Genomic DNA, 14,777 nt, shown 5'->3' on the forward strand with positions numbered 1-14,777 from the left:
TTAACTGGGTGACGATGCTAAGCTTGCACTAGATGGTTGTACATACACCATCTGAGTAGGATTTTTGCAGTTTTTGCTTTCTTGAAATTCCCTTGGTCAGTGAAGAGCTTCCTTTTTGTTTCTGTTCTGTATGCCTAGATTTTTTCATGGATACCATGTAGTTTAACACTGTCCAGCTTGGATACCCTCAAGTATAATTGCTTAAGTTGTGTAGCATAAATAACTGTAAAAAAAACCCAGAAGAGTAGCTAGGTCAGAGAAGAACTTTGAGATCCTGTCCAAGACACCTATCACAATTACTCTTTCTTTTCCATGTTGAGACATGTTATTCTTTAAAGCACAGCTGAATTATTTTCCAAAGGGGCTCAGCATTGGTGAAAATGGCAGAAGTTGGGATGTTAATGGGCCTGCACTAGAAAAGGCAGTGCTGAATATGTAGTCTAATTTTTTTGTTAAATGGGTTGGTATTAATTGGGGGGGGGGGGGGGGGGGGAGGGAGGGAGAGGGGAGCTCAAGCTTCCAAACACAGAGTCATTAAAATGCAGTGACTGAATTGCTAGCTGATTCTCGGTTATGTGATGTCTTAACTGAAAAATGCTGTTAAGTCACAAAAGTGTTACTTTAATTGATGCTTCTTCTAAATACCTGGATATCGCTAAAGGGGGGATCATGACTTCTTAAAGCTGTTTTCTTCTTTTCAACTACAGTATCAACAAGCAATGCACCAGCAGATGGTCCAACAGCAGCTGTTGATGCAGTCTGTGTACCAGCAGCAACCTTCCCAATCTCAGTATCCTGCTATGGTATGTCAGGAATGCAAGGTGGATGATACTGCCTTAAAATAACGTGCTGTGTTTGTAAGTCTATTGTGAAGATGCAGTAAGGGAAGTTTGTGAGTAGTTGTAATGAGCTGTGGATGTGCCAAATGGTGTGAGGTTGAGCATCTAAAATTATACTCAGTTGGTAAAAAAAGTTAACCCAAACTTGGTTGCAAAAACTTATCTGGAGTTGCAGTTCTCTATTAATCACATAGGATATATCCTAAACTTCACTAAGTAGGTATATACTAACTTGAAACATACTTGGTGCTTAAGGTTTCCAGTAGTGACCACAGCAACAAATGTGTATTATTCTATGAAGTGATAGAAGACATGGTAGCATCAAATTCTGACTTTAAAAGCGAGAAAGGTAACTGGCAGAATCTGTTTTTTGAAAGTCAGGAGAAATTGTCCTGAAATTTTGATTATTGATATTTAAGAATGGGGTATGAAGAAAACTAACTTCTTAGTGCTGCAGTAGCATATACTTAGGATGCTATGATTACGTAAAGTTAAGTGGTAATACGTTGGAAGAGGAAAATGGTATCAGTGACCTGTTAGGGCAGTTTATTCTCACCCGTACAATGAACGGGTCTGGCTTTTGCTTCTGCTGAAGCTACCAAGCTTTTCTGGAGTCTGGTGGTGGTGCTTAGTGCATTTGGCTGCAAGGCTGGTATCGTTGCTTAGCAGAAGAGATTCTCACTGGCCCATGTAAATTGTAGTAACACAATCATTATCTTACTTAGGTGCAGCAATATCAGCAGGCTCTCCTACAGCAGCAGATGCTTGCTCAGCAGCAACAGCGGTCACAACAGGCGCAGTCTCCTGAATATATCACCTCTCCACAAGACTTCTCACCAGCCTTAATCTCCTACCCTGGGTCGCTTCCAGTGCATGCTGGAACAGTGGCAGATTCTCTGTACCCTGCAAGCAGGCAAGTATTCTGACACAGGTGTACCCAAGGGTTACTTATTGCTTACATTCCTAGTTGTCATGAGCGCTGCTGAGTATTTTCCTCATAAATTACTTGCTTCAATAATAATGTATTACTTAAAGCAGTTGGATAGTTGCTGTTTAGTGTAAAGGGTATTTTGGGAGGACGGTGGGACACTTAATTTGTTAACAGATGAGTGTGGTACAAGTTCCTAAAGGACTTGTCTTCCACTTATTCTTGTTCACGGATTTATTCTAGGAACCGACTGCTAACTACTTTGCTTAGGATGGTCAGTAGCCTGGCTTGAATGAGATTGTGTGTGAAAGTTATCTCAAACACTCTTTTTAAGAGAGGCTTTATAGTTGGCATTTATTTGCTAGGGCTTCTAACTCTTGTGTCTATTGATCAGTGGTCTGACTTAAGTGTTATATGATGGACTACCTGTCATGAGCAATTTGTCCCCTTTGCAGGGGCCTGCAGACTGACCCTTGCTTAATAAAGTGAAATAAATAATGACTTTCCCGTGAATTCTTACAAAAAACAGTGGGTGAAATAAAAAACCCTTCCTCTTCTGATTTAAAAAAAAAAGTATATCACAGATTTGTCCAGTTTCACTAATGTTTTGAACTAGGTTATATATTTATATAGGTTTCTACTATACTATATTGAAAGAGAAGTCCTTTGCAGTTGTGGGAACAGTGCAGTCAGTCTTGACACAGGCATTCAGTTAATAGTATGACTTCCATGTTTCAGGTACTGCTGTCATTCCTAGTCTCTTCTAGGTTACAGTGTGTTGAAAGAGTCAAAGGCAAAATATTTTCCTGCTGTAGGCTGAATTGGTATAATAAGATATATCACTGTGACCAGTGTGGCTTCATCTTGCCAATTAGATAGTTTAATCCGTAGGAGAGAGTGTTGTCCTGCATTTCTGTGCCCCTTTATGACAACTACCAGCTGTACTTCAGTTAGGTCTATTGCTAGAGTACTTTTGTCAGAAATAATTTCTGAAAGGAGTCATTCCAGTCTGGAAGTAAATATGTATATTTCCAGTTTCTCTTCTGTGTGTTTGGCTGAAGATTTTGATCCTGCTGTTTAGCTTAAAGTCAATGACCGCAGGTTAGTAGTGGTTGGCAATACATAAGGTTGATCTGGTTAACAAAAAATATGACTTCTTGTATTAAAGGAAGGGGTGTTGAGTTTCTTTTCCCTTGACACACTAAATGCGTTGTATTGTATTGCATGTTGTCCTCTCAGTAGAAAGAGCCAGTAGTTGAGTGGGATGGCAGTACCTGAGCTCACAGGAAGGAGCCCCTTCCCCTTTCTCTTGTCTTGAAGAGGCGGTTCCACGTGGAGCTGGGCTGCAGGAGTGGCCTGCAGAGCCTGGCTAGACATAGAGAGGTTCAGAACCACTTAGCATGCGGTGACTGGCTAATTGCCCCTTTCGTAGGGTCCTTCAGACAACCAGAAAAGTGGTAGGCATAATATGGGAAAACATGTATGAAAGGAAAAGGGCATCTGGTCAAAGGTTTCCTTATGTGAGTAAAAGAAGCAGAAGCTGTGATGTCAACTGGTTAAGTTAATTGTACTGGTTGGGTGGATGTAGGATTAAAAGACACTTAATGTGTCTGCCACGAAAAAATAATTTGAAAACAAAGAATAGATGAAAACTTCAAACATACTTGGTAGGCTTTTTTTTTGGAGGAAAACAAGGCAGTCTCCTATGACAATACAAAAATGCTCACAGGTGAAATACAGATTTTGCTCTTGCATGTCACCTTGATGAAGGATTCTGTGCTTTGGCTACAATGCATAAGTTGAAAAAGAAAGTCTGAGGATTGCATCTATGTAAGCAAACCACATATTTTAAGTGACCTATTTTCCCTTAAATTAGTTCTCAAATGCTTTTGGGCCAAGCTGTTAACGCATGCGTGTTACTCGTATGTACTATTTTGGCATAATGAAACTTGTCATAGAATTTTACCCTGATAAACAATTCTGTAATGTTTCTCTTTATTTGCTTCCATGAACTGACTTTACAGGTCAGGTATTCCTGATGCTGAAGCAATTGCCAGTTACCCAAAGCAGAGCACCAATAACCCACCTGATATGTCAGGCTGGAACCCATTTGGAGAGGACAATTTTTCCAAGTTGACAGAGGAGGAGCTGCTGGACAGAGAGTTTGACCTGCTAAGATCAAGTAAGGGACGCTTGAAGGCTTATTTTGCTTCACAGTAAATAAGGGCTCTGTAGTTGCTCAGCATTTCCAACACCTGTCTTGCCAAAGGGCCGTGCAGTCTGCGTACGGAAAATTCTTTCTGAGCATTTGAGGGCACAGTCGGGCCTGTTGTCTTTCTTTCCTTTCTCTCTTTGAAAATGTGTGCAATAGGAATTCACTGTCTAAAATTGGTAGTTACTGGCTTAAATACTGCAGAAGTGGTAAGATCTTAGCTCTCAAATACTGCTTGTGTCACCTTGATTGTCAAGAAGCTCTGAACAGCAGAGGTATGTTGTCAGATAGGATGAAAACTTGGGCTGCTTGCCTCATTCCTTTCCAGCTTTTTTTCTTGCACACCAGAGCAGAAGATTCTGTGGGTCTGATAAGTCCTTTGAAAATGCCTGAAAGAAAATTTATCTATTACATTATGTTAATGTTTTGTAATGTCCTTTTTGATGAATGGCTACATGTAAGGGCTGCTTTATTGTTCTGATATGGCAATAGTTGAATAAACTTTCATCTTGAAGTCAGTTATCTCAATGGTTTTTACTTGGAATTGCTTAACACATACCCATTAGATGCTCTTCCTGAAACTGGTTTTGTCAAGATCAGATTTATTAGAGAGACTTGTAAGATGTGACAGTGTCAAAAAACAGATTGTATATACTTTGGCTGACTATCAGCAAGTTCCTTGCAATTAAAAATGCAGTGAAGTTGAAATTCAAGTAACTGAACCCCCACCCCCCCCCCACTATGCCTTCAATTGAGTCTTCCTCTTTTTGGCTTCTGTGTCCTTAAACATAGCTGAACAGGACAGGTGTTATTATCCTTTAATAGTTAAGGAAAGCAACTGGTAATTTTTTTTTTGGTGAAGCTCTAGTTTGTTGTTTTCACTTGTATCCTGTGTTGATCATGTAAGACTTCTATTTTTGAGATGAGGATGTAGCACGCACACATTTTACAGTGAAATGACTTACTGATAGCTGGGGGAAATGCATAATGTACCAGCTGAAAAAAAGGCATTCTTTACAAATCCAAGTTTACAATTGGAAATTATTTAGTAGTAGAATTGAATATCTTTAGGCATGCTGCTTCCAACTGAAGCCTTACAAGTCTTTTGTAATAATATACTCTTGAATCTGGAGAAGGTTAGCTTGAACCAAAAGGTCAGCACAACTTGCCTGTTTACAGAATCTTTAACTGACTGTTGGACTGCTGACTGCAGTTACGGTAAGTTTCATCAGAATGATTTAGTTAAGCTACATGTTTTGAATAAATGTAAGTTCATAAGAAGATAGTTACCAAAGACATGTTTCAAGTGGCTTTATGAAAAAGATGGAAAATGCTGTACAAGAAATAGGCTTGCCTGGAGTAGCTCAGTACGCTGGTTATAGTAAGCTGGGGAAATAGAATATCATAGAATCATTTAGGTTGGAAAAGTCCCTTAAGATCCTACAGTCTAACTGTTAACCTGTCATTACCGAGTCCCCCCACTAATGATGTCCCTAAGTGCCACGTCTACACATCTCTTAAATACCTCCAAGGACGGTGACTCTGCCACTTCCCTGGGTAAGCTGTTCCAGTGTTTGATAATCCAACTCTTGGTGAAAATGCTTACTCGCATGCAGTTAGACTTAGTAAAGGCTGGAGTAACTTGGAGCCTAATGCCACTAACTGCTGTCTCCACATCTCCAGCAGAAAGAACAGTTGACTACTACTAGAATTAAATTTTCCAGTTTTTGTACTACATGTGTAAAAATGGTCTGAAGTTTTTGAAGACTAAATCTCCTTAGGCATAGTTTTGGCTCACCTCTTAATAAAGATAATTCAATCCACAGAAGAGCTGGATGTGATAATGAACTTTATGTGCTATATCAGAAAAGTAAACATAACAGTGTAGTTTTGCTTAGTAATAACCAGCGTTAGGGTTTTAGCGGCTTGAATACAGAAAACATAAAATTAAGAAAAACTTACTAGCTTGACTGATAGTACACTAGATGGCAGGCTTGTTCATACATAACATGAGACGCAGTTAGAACTTTTCTTAGGCCTTTTGGCTTGATTTCTCTTAGAGGCCTCATGGAGGGGGAGCATTACTAGTTTTAATCTTGGCATATGTGTGTTTGTGTTCACACATAGGTACATATATCAGAGACTTCAGAGACCTTTTAACTTTCTTTTTTGGTATCAACGATGTTGTGCCAAAGATGATCATGAACTTACTTTGCAGTGTTAATGCCTTCACTGCAGTCAAAGAAGCAACATATCTACTTAATTTTTATTGGCACTTTCTCAAACATAGGTGGATTAGTGAGAAATTGGGAAATTTATTGTAAAATTAAGGCTTATACATATGAAATTGTCTTTAACTGTATAATGCTTCCTGGAATTTCCTCAGATATATCTTAAGGATCAAGGCGTGATTCTTTTAAGATGTAGGTTATCTCTTACGAGAGAAAACTGGGGTTTACTATGAAGTAATTGCTTTTGCTCAATTTCTGAGTTACTATGAATCACTTTGCCATTTAGAGGAAGGAGAACTGGAGCTGCAGGTTTGAATTGGTATATTTTCTGTTACTAAACCTAGTTGCTGTCCTGTACTTAAGTCATGTACAGTGTTATGTAAGTTTGTCTGTTTGCGATGTTACGTGGTGCTGCGTAGCATTCAAAATATTAATTCTTTCTTTCCACTTCCAAAAGCCTGTTTTGTATTGTAGAGCTGATGCTTTGTACATAAATTAAAAATATTTTTAAATCTGTCAAGTATTTTTGATGCTGTTGTGTTCATGACAGTAATATATCAGTAATTAAATGTACACAGCCTTTGTTAGAGGATCAGGATGTCATCATAATTTGTCAGGCTAATGTTACTATTCGATTTCATGCATTTAGTAGGTTAAAGTCATAGTATGTGTAGTGATGAGTATTGCTGTGATGACTTAATAAAGGAAAAGGGAGCTAACTCATAGAACAAAATACCTTGCTTAGACTTTGTGAAAGTTTTCATAGTGAGAAGATAGATGACAGTTGCATAAAATGTAATGCGCAATTGAATGAAGATTTCTGAATGGAGCACCTTTGTGGAGAACTTTGATATGGAGTTACAGGATGGAGTTCCTGGTTCTTGTGTATGCTGCTGTTTCTCTGTTACTGTTACCATCATTGATACTCATGATGGTCTAGAAGCAGCATGTGATGCTGAGAATGTTGTGAAGGAATGGATTTCTTCAAGAGCTCCTGTAACCACTTAATTAATAACCTCTGCAGAAATGGGAGCTGAGAAAATTAGTTGGGTTTCTCACCAGTGAAAAAATGCTAGTGTAGCCTTCAGACTGAATTGCACAAAGCTTCTTGTTAGGCCCAGAATCATCTGGGTGTTTCAAGTGAGACACCTGTGGGTGGTGCAAAGCCTACAAAGCTCTCTGCCTATCTCCTTTGTGGTATGTAATGTACGAAGGAGCTACCTAGGCCATCCGTGCAGGAAAGAGCTGTGGTTCTTAGCAGGCTTTCTCTGTGTGCAAGTGCATCTCGTACTTCTCAATGTCCTGAGACCTGTCTCATGAGGAATCTTGGACCTGTCACTTGCATGGAAACACGCAGATTCTTTGTTTGTGGTTTTAAATAACTGCACTTTTCTATGTAAGGGTCTGCTGTGCCATGTGGCGCATGATTGTGTCTCTGGCAGTAGTGTGGGCTGAATTTGTGTGGTTATTCACTGACAGGGAAAAAAACCTTGGATCTTTATTTTAAGGAAGTGGTTTCTGAAGCACAATAAATTCTAATACTGACAATCCCACTTAATCTACTTCTGCTTGTGTGAAGCTGGAGAAAGCATCACTGTGTCTTTTCTCACAAACACTCTCTGTTAAAGAAATGGATCTTGTTATGAGCTAGACAAATGACACTTTGTGTCAGAAGACTGAAAGAATGGCTCATCCTTTTCCAATAGCCTTGCATTTGATGAATTGACAGATTTTAAACTTTATTTTAGAGGGAAATATGTGCCAGTACGTATATGCTTAGGTGCCTTGCAGGAGTTGAAACCTTGTATTTGCTCACTTTACCTGATTTTTCTTGCATGCTTAGCATTTCAATACATTTTGTTTTCTGCTATCCCTAGCACTGCTGCTGAAGCTTAGAGACCTGATCATCATCTGGGGGCTTTGAAATTACATAGTCTTGCATGCCAGCATTTGCAGGGACTCTCCAAAGGGTAGTTCAAGTTGGTGCACCCTTAGAAGTTACTCCAGAGTTCAATTGCATGCAAACTGTGGAGCAGTCAACCGCGTTTTCTCTGGAGGCAAGATGCTAGGGATAATAGAACAAAAGCATCCCTCGCTCAGTCTGCATCTGTAAAGATGCAAGTTGAAGGTTACCTATGTTTCTTGTAAGACAAAACTCAAAAAAAACTCCCACACCCCTTCCTCAAACAAAAAAAAAACAAACCCCAAAGCCAAGCTTACCTGCCCTCAACGTCCCATCCCCTCCCCCCCTGCCCCCCCAAATAAAAAAAAAACCAAACCCTGAACCATTCCTACCTGAGGAGAGAAAGCAATGAGGGTATGACTGTTCACAATCAGGAAGAAGTACTGCTGTTGGATGGGATGCTTGGCAGTTGTTTGTCTTCAAGGCTCAAAGCTTATGGTATAAAACATACAGCTGCTAGTCTTCTGTGCCTCTTAGATAGTATTTTCTTCTGCATGGCTGTGTCAATGTAGGGTAATTATGTTCGGGTGGGTTAGTTTCTGCCTATTTGTATATGTTGATGTGAGAGCAACTACTTAATCTCCTGCACCAGGAGCCCCCAGCTGGCATTATATTTTAAACAGGGGTTGCCTGTAATGGAACAACTCCGACTGGTATTTTTTGGACAGTCTAACGGTGGGTAAGAATAAGACAATTCACATTACAGACGGTTGAATATTAACAGAACCCTTGTCTGTGAAAACTGGCATGTAATTCCGAAACTCTTTGAGCTTTGTACAAAGGGTTAATATGCATCTGTCTGAAGCAGATCAGCTTGCTGTCTAGTCCCTGGTGGTTGTCTCAGTAAAGCTTTCTGGTTGCTGCATTGAAGGACTCAATAGAAAATGTGTAGGTAGCCTGATAATGTAGTTAGGGCACAGTTCAGCTGTATCTCTACAGCTGCAAATTGTCAGGAAGGTTGTGCTGCAAATTGTTTGGATGAGCAGCTGCTTGCTGTGAAAAAGGGGGAGGGCAAAATGCTGTGTTTTCTGCATAGAAGATGTAGGATATTAGCTGAAGGTGGAACACTTTGTCACACTGGTATTTTTAAGTGGCTGATGGGCCTTGCTGGACCCTCCCGAGTTGCACTGTGGTGGGTGGGCTAGCTGGTCTGCATCTGAAGTTGGCAGCAAAGTTAGAATAAGAGCTTAGATAAAACTCCCTTGTATTTACCATTCCTAGTGCTTCGAATTTTTGACTGTGTTAAAAGGTTTCTGTATGTCTCTTCTCAAAAGAAAAAAAAAATCAGTCTCTTAAGGGACCATATAAAACAGACATTACACTTCTCTACATTATATGAAACTCAAATTGTTTTTAACTACTAAGAGATGGTAGAATCATAGAATCATTTAGGTTGGAAAAGACCTTCAAGATCATCGACTCCAACCATCATCCATGCCCACTAAACATGTTACATGTTTAATATAAAGTACTCCCAGCTATTTTGCTGTGATGGTCAACTTTTCTCTTTTTGTGTCAAAGGCTGGCCAAAACTTGGATAAAATGGATGATTTAGATAAGCATAGTGATTCTGACTTCCAGACATCAAGAGCACAGAGGACTAGTAGTTTCTATTACAGAGCATGTAGGCTACATAAAACATGTAAGAGAGATTCTCATTTAAAGCATTTTATCACCAAATAGGTGCTGCTCTTGGTGGGGCAGGGGGATTAACAATAGGTTTGTGCAGGTGTACTTTTCTGTATGATCAAGAAGTAAGAATTCAACATGTAGGATATTTTCTAAACATCAAAAAAACCCTAATAGAGAACATATTCCCCCCTCACCTTGTACAGTAGATATCTTTGCGTTGGCATAAGACCTGCCATTTTTATTTTATTTTATTTTTTGTTCTGTTTCATTTTGTTTTTTACAGACAGGCTGGTGGACAGGAGAGCATCTTCAAATAACAATGTGGAGCCACACTCTGCTCCACAGAAAAATCCTCCTGAAGATCCCTTTGGTTCTGTTCCTTTCATTTCTCACCCAGGCAAGTTACATCTGTAACATCGCTACCTCGTGTGTGTGTATATATATATGTATACATACATACATACGGATATCTCTGTGTATCTGTTGAAGTATGTACATCCAGTTAAATGACCAAAGAATGATAAAGGTATTGAATGCCTCATGACAGTAGACGGGTGTTGAAGAGATTTTTTTAGTGTGTTGATTACCTCCAATTAAAAAAAACTTCTGTATCAAATTCCTGGTACTCATACAGTGTACGGATTATGTAGTCTTTGCAGTGCAAATACATTGGACCCAGTGCAGTGTGAATCACTTGCGTAGAACCAGAAGTGCTTTTGCTAAAGGCATATTACTTGCTAAGACTAAATTTTGCTACTTCCCTGTAGTCTGCTTCCAACTCGTGCTGTTCCTTTAGTTCAGTTCTCCAGCCAAGTTAAGCCTGTAAGCTTCTGCTGCATTTAATGCATAGGTTTGGTGCAAATTATGTCAAAAGAAAGTATTTTGTAATCTGTACATTTGAAGGGGGGGGATTTGTTATCATGTTTCAGTTCGGCTTTGGCTATTTTTACCTTGGATGGAACTAAAAATAACATGGTATGTGAATATTGACTGTGATTGTGGAACTGCATCATCCTCTAACTTAATTGCCAGTTTTAACTTTTGCTTGACCAGCACTTTAATAATTTTTTTTGGTACCTGTGCCAAACTAAAGCCTACGTGACAGTTAAATGGTAAAAAGACCTTTGGTTACTGATAGAGCCACTTAGCCGCCTGTCTACATTTTCTTGAGAGTGCTTTTGTGATAAAGGTGCCTTAACATGACTTTTAAAAACTATTCTTGGAGAAGTTCAAAAGCTCAGATAAAATGCCTTAAAATAAATCATTTGGGGTCAACCTAAGTTAGCATCCGTGTTTCCTTTCACTTTCATCCTGCATTCCCGAAGATTGTTAACTGGGGCTGCTTAATGCTCACAAGAGCTCTCGTACAATACGTGGTGAAGAGTGACCAGGATAATGCTGTGGTATTCTGCAAGGCAGTTCATAAAAACACCTCTGCATCTGTGTCTGCTCCTGTTGTTAGGAAGACTTGAATTTATTCTGCTTGGTGTATTACTGCGTTCTTAGTTTCTCTTTTTGTTCTGGTCATTCGGAAAGGACAAGTTTACCTTCTATCATCCTGTTAATAGTCAGTTGTTCCATACAATGTGAAAGCAATTCTTGAGTGAAGATGTTTGCTCTGTAGGTGCAGTCTATAGGTGGCACTTTAGAAGGATTTATCTTGGAGTCTTCATTAAAGAGGTTGCTTTGTTTTAAAGGTGAGCCTAAATTTACATGCAAAAGGAACAGTAATAGTTACACTTTATCTGAGATGGTGACTATCAGGTGCTTAGTCTCCTGTTTTGAGTATTCATACACATGTGTCTAGGGATTTTTTTTCTTTCCTCACCTTGGGTCTTAGAAATGTATTTGCTCATTATTGTTTTTCAGATAGTTATAATACAGCTTAGGTTGTCCTGAATGGTCTCGCTGTATTATGTCATATGTTTTATTTTTGTTACTTTGAATTCAAGCTTTCATTCTTGACATGCTAAAAAACAAGGAGAGATGTCTTCTGGGGGGGGGGGGGGGGGGGATCAAATTCCATCATGGCTGAAAAACCAGACTGCTTGAGAAATGTGGAGTTGGTTGTGAGCTGTTAACTGTTTCACAGGAAAAAAAATTTGTTTTTCATTAGCCTTTTTTCTACTGAGTCATAACTGGAATTTGAAGAAATTTACATAATGGCTTGATTTCATGGAAGGTATTCTTAATTCTGTGTTAACAGTGAATTGCATTTAGCAAACAAATCTGCTATGATAAATCTTTACATCTGAAGATACACCTTTAAAAAGCTAGTTTGTTTTCCCCACGGAACTGTTCTTGGAAATGTCTTGAAATGAGGTATTGTAAGACAACTAAGAAAAGGAGAATGGTGCTGATGTAGACATGTTTTATTTCTAGTTGAGGGCTTTCTAGGATAAACTTGACAAATGTCCCTAATATTTTTATTTCCTCTCATGCTGAAGATTTCTGTATAATATGATCCTTCTGGTTTGTTCCTTGTGATTGTAAAACATTTAACCAACAAGTAAACCACATGCCTACCTTAATCAGGGCATCAAAGAAAAGATGAGTGAATAGAAAGTCGAACAGAGGTTTAATACCTTGAGTGCAATTGCAGCGTTTGGGTGAGAGTCTGTCTTGATCTAGTTAGAGCAGAAGTTTCACTTCCTTATTGTAATGTGTCTACAGTGCAAATATGGAGCGTGATCACTATGAGCTCCGGTTTCTGACTACTGAATGTTGACTTCTTGAATTATAGTGAGATGAAATGTTGATGCTACCAATACAGACTGTTAAAAAAAGAAAATTTTACTTTCATAGTAAGTGACAGTTCCTACTGAAGATGTCTACTATGGTATTAACAACCTTTGAGTTGGAATTGTGGTCTTTTTCTGCTTTGGTATTTTTTTGCTGTGTGACATAGGTCTGAGGTTAGTAAATGTTGTTGTATATGGACTGTAGCCGAGTAGTCACACAGAGTACTTCTTTTGTTTTGGAGGCTTAAGGGTTCTCTGCTGAAAGCAGCACTTGACAATACCTAACTAGTTTCTATCATCTGATGTGAGGTAGCGGCAAGAAGCTGAAGATCTTGTATCATCTTTTGACTTAACAACATAACGTGAAGTGCTGATAGTCCGGCAAAAACCATGCTATGAGGTATGTTTACATGTGTCCATGAAGGTGATACAGGGGGAAGGGAGATGCAGAGGTTGAAAATTGAAACCTTTTATTATTGCTGGAAGGGACCATGGGTTGCTGAGAGCTGTAAGCCCTTGGGATTTTCCCTGCGGAGCTGAGCGCATTTCAGGGCACTGCTGCTGCAAGGATCACCGGGAAGGAGAACCTGGAACTGGATGGACTAAGGCAGCTTATCTGTCAGAGCTTCCATGATTATTCTTCTCAGGTGGGAATGGAGAGCCAGCAACAACATGTATGTCACTTGACATGCTATGCAGAGGGCAAATAGCAGTGTGAAATGAACTAATGCATTATTGGGCTGTTCTTATTGTAGTTGATAGGAAAACAGCGTAGAAGCACTTAATGTTACTCACACTTAGTGTATATCCTATTAAAAGTGTCTTCACAAGTACTACGTGTTAACTTGCTATACACACTGTTTTATGCCTAAATGTTTGTGGAAGATAGTCACGGCTTAGAACTTGAGACGGCTGGAAAAGAAAACTGGCTTAAGAAAGAATTCCAATGCTCAATGTGATAGAAACAAAACTGGCATTGCAAACTTTTTGTGAAAAAGAGAAAAGAAAGCACAAGTTGAGTAGCCAGCCCTGGGGCATTTTAGGACAGGTGCCTAACATGTGGAAAACAGATTCTGGTTCTTGAATGCCTGAAATAATAGATGGTAACAGTGGAAAAATTAGCTTCTGCGGTCAGCATTTTGGCATTGAAGCTTTTGATTCGCGCGCGTGTGTGTGTGTGTGTGTGAAACAGCTAGTGTTGTAACATCCTTTGTTAACATCAACGTGTTTCAGAAACTGAGAAGAGACACACATTTTCTGCTTTCTTCAAATTGTAAGAAGGAAATGTCATGAATATAGTACAGTTTGCTGTTGAGTTTTACTCAGTGGCCTTTTGCCATCTTAAGTTTGCTGACACTAATTCTTTCTGGGATTAAATTGGGCTAGCTTGGCTTTTGCTTCCTTCAGCTTAATATGGGAATTCAGAGAAGTAATAGAAGATTTAAGGTAACTCTCAAAATGACATGAATGGACTGTGTGAGAAGTGGAGATGTTGGGAAACCTTGACTGGAACTTTTTCGCAAGTGCTGACCTGAAGCTGTCTGCTAGGTGTTTTGCTCCTGTGCAGAATGTCAGTGAGCTGTCTTCTGGCTTGTCTTGTTGGGATAAGGTTCTAGTTCAGGTCATCTATTTAACTGTTCTTCTGAATGTTTGTAAAGCTCACTTTCTATACTGTAGACATGGTGCTTCTTGATCAAGTCACTCTTGTTTCTTCTAACATACACAGGTAACCCCTTCCTGGTCACCACATGCATGTTCCCTCTGCGGAGACCAGGGATAAAAGCAACTTTAGGTCTGTAGTGGCTTCCTTTTGACTTCCAGACTTCCTGCACTCAGACTTGGTAGTGTCTTTAAATGATCATTATATGTGTCGGTCTTGGAATAAGAACAGTTTTGTGGTGTGGTATGTAACTTGCTAGTCACAGCTGTGTGGATCTGGCAGAACACCAGCCAGCTGCATGCCAGACAGCAGTACAATGGAAATCGTCTGGCGACTTGGACTCAATATGTCCCTGAAAGGACTCTGCTGCAATAGCTGATTATTAGCATTCACTGTGTTGCAGCAGAGAAGTGCGTTCGTCTGGCACAAAGTGATGTGGGTGACAACTATTCATTTGGTTACTTATTTGTATACTGCTTCTAGCAGGGTTTAAAACCACTGCAAGTTTCTGTCCCACAGCTTTGAAGCCCTCCAACTACTATGCAGTCTGCAACTTCAAGTGAAATGCAGC

The 14,777-nt window shown here is 39.5% G+C and overlaps 1 protein-coding gene across 10 annotated transcripts in view; it reads left to right on the plus strand.

Annotated features, from left to right (window-relative positions):
• Positions 1 to 14,777, plus strand: part of BMP2K (BMP2 inducible kinase) — a 126,635-nt gene that overhangs the window by 99,765 nt on the left and 12,093 nt on the right. For 9 of the 10 annotated variants that reach the window (XR_007507893.1, XM_049815554.1, XM_049815557.1 and 6 more), the window contains 4 exons: positions 708 to 803; positions 1,565 to 1,752; positions 3,792 to 3,949; positions 10,089 to 10,202. Coding sequence is in view for 9 of the 10 variants with exons in the window: in XM_049815554.1 (XP_049671511.1) it covers positions 708 to 803; positions 1,565 to 1,752; positions 3,792 to 3,949; positions 10,089 to 10,202 (556 nt within the window). In the remaining variant the exon portion in view is untranslated. Of the gene's footprint in view, positions 1 to 707; positions 804 to 1,564; positions 1,753 to 3,791; positions 4,494 to 10,088; positions 10,203 to 14,777 lie in introns of those variants that run through there. The other variant, XM_049815563.1, reaches the window with a different exon arrangement.

Source organism: Accipiter gentilis, chromosome 12 (assembly GCF_929443795.1).
Source record: "Accipiter gentilis chromosome 12, bAccGen1.1, whole genome shotgun sequence".
Lineage (NCBI taxonomy): Eukaryota > Metazoa > Chordata > Aves > Accipitriformes > Accipitridae > Astur > Astur gentilis.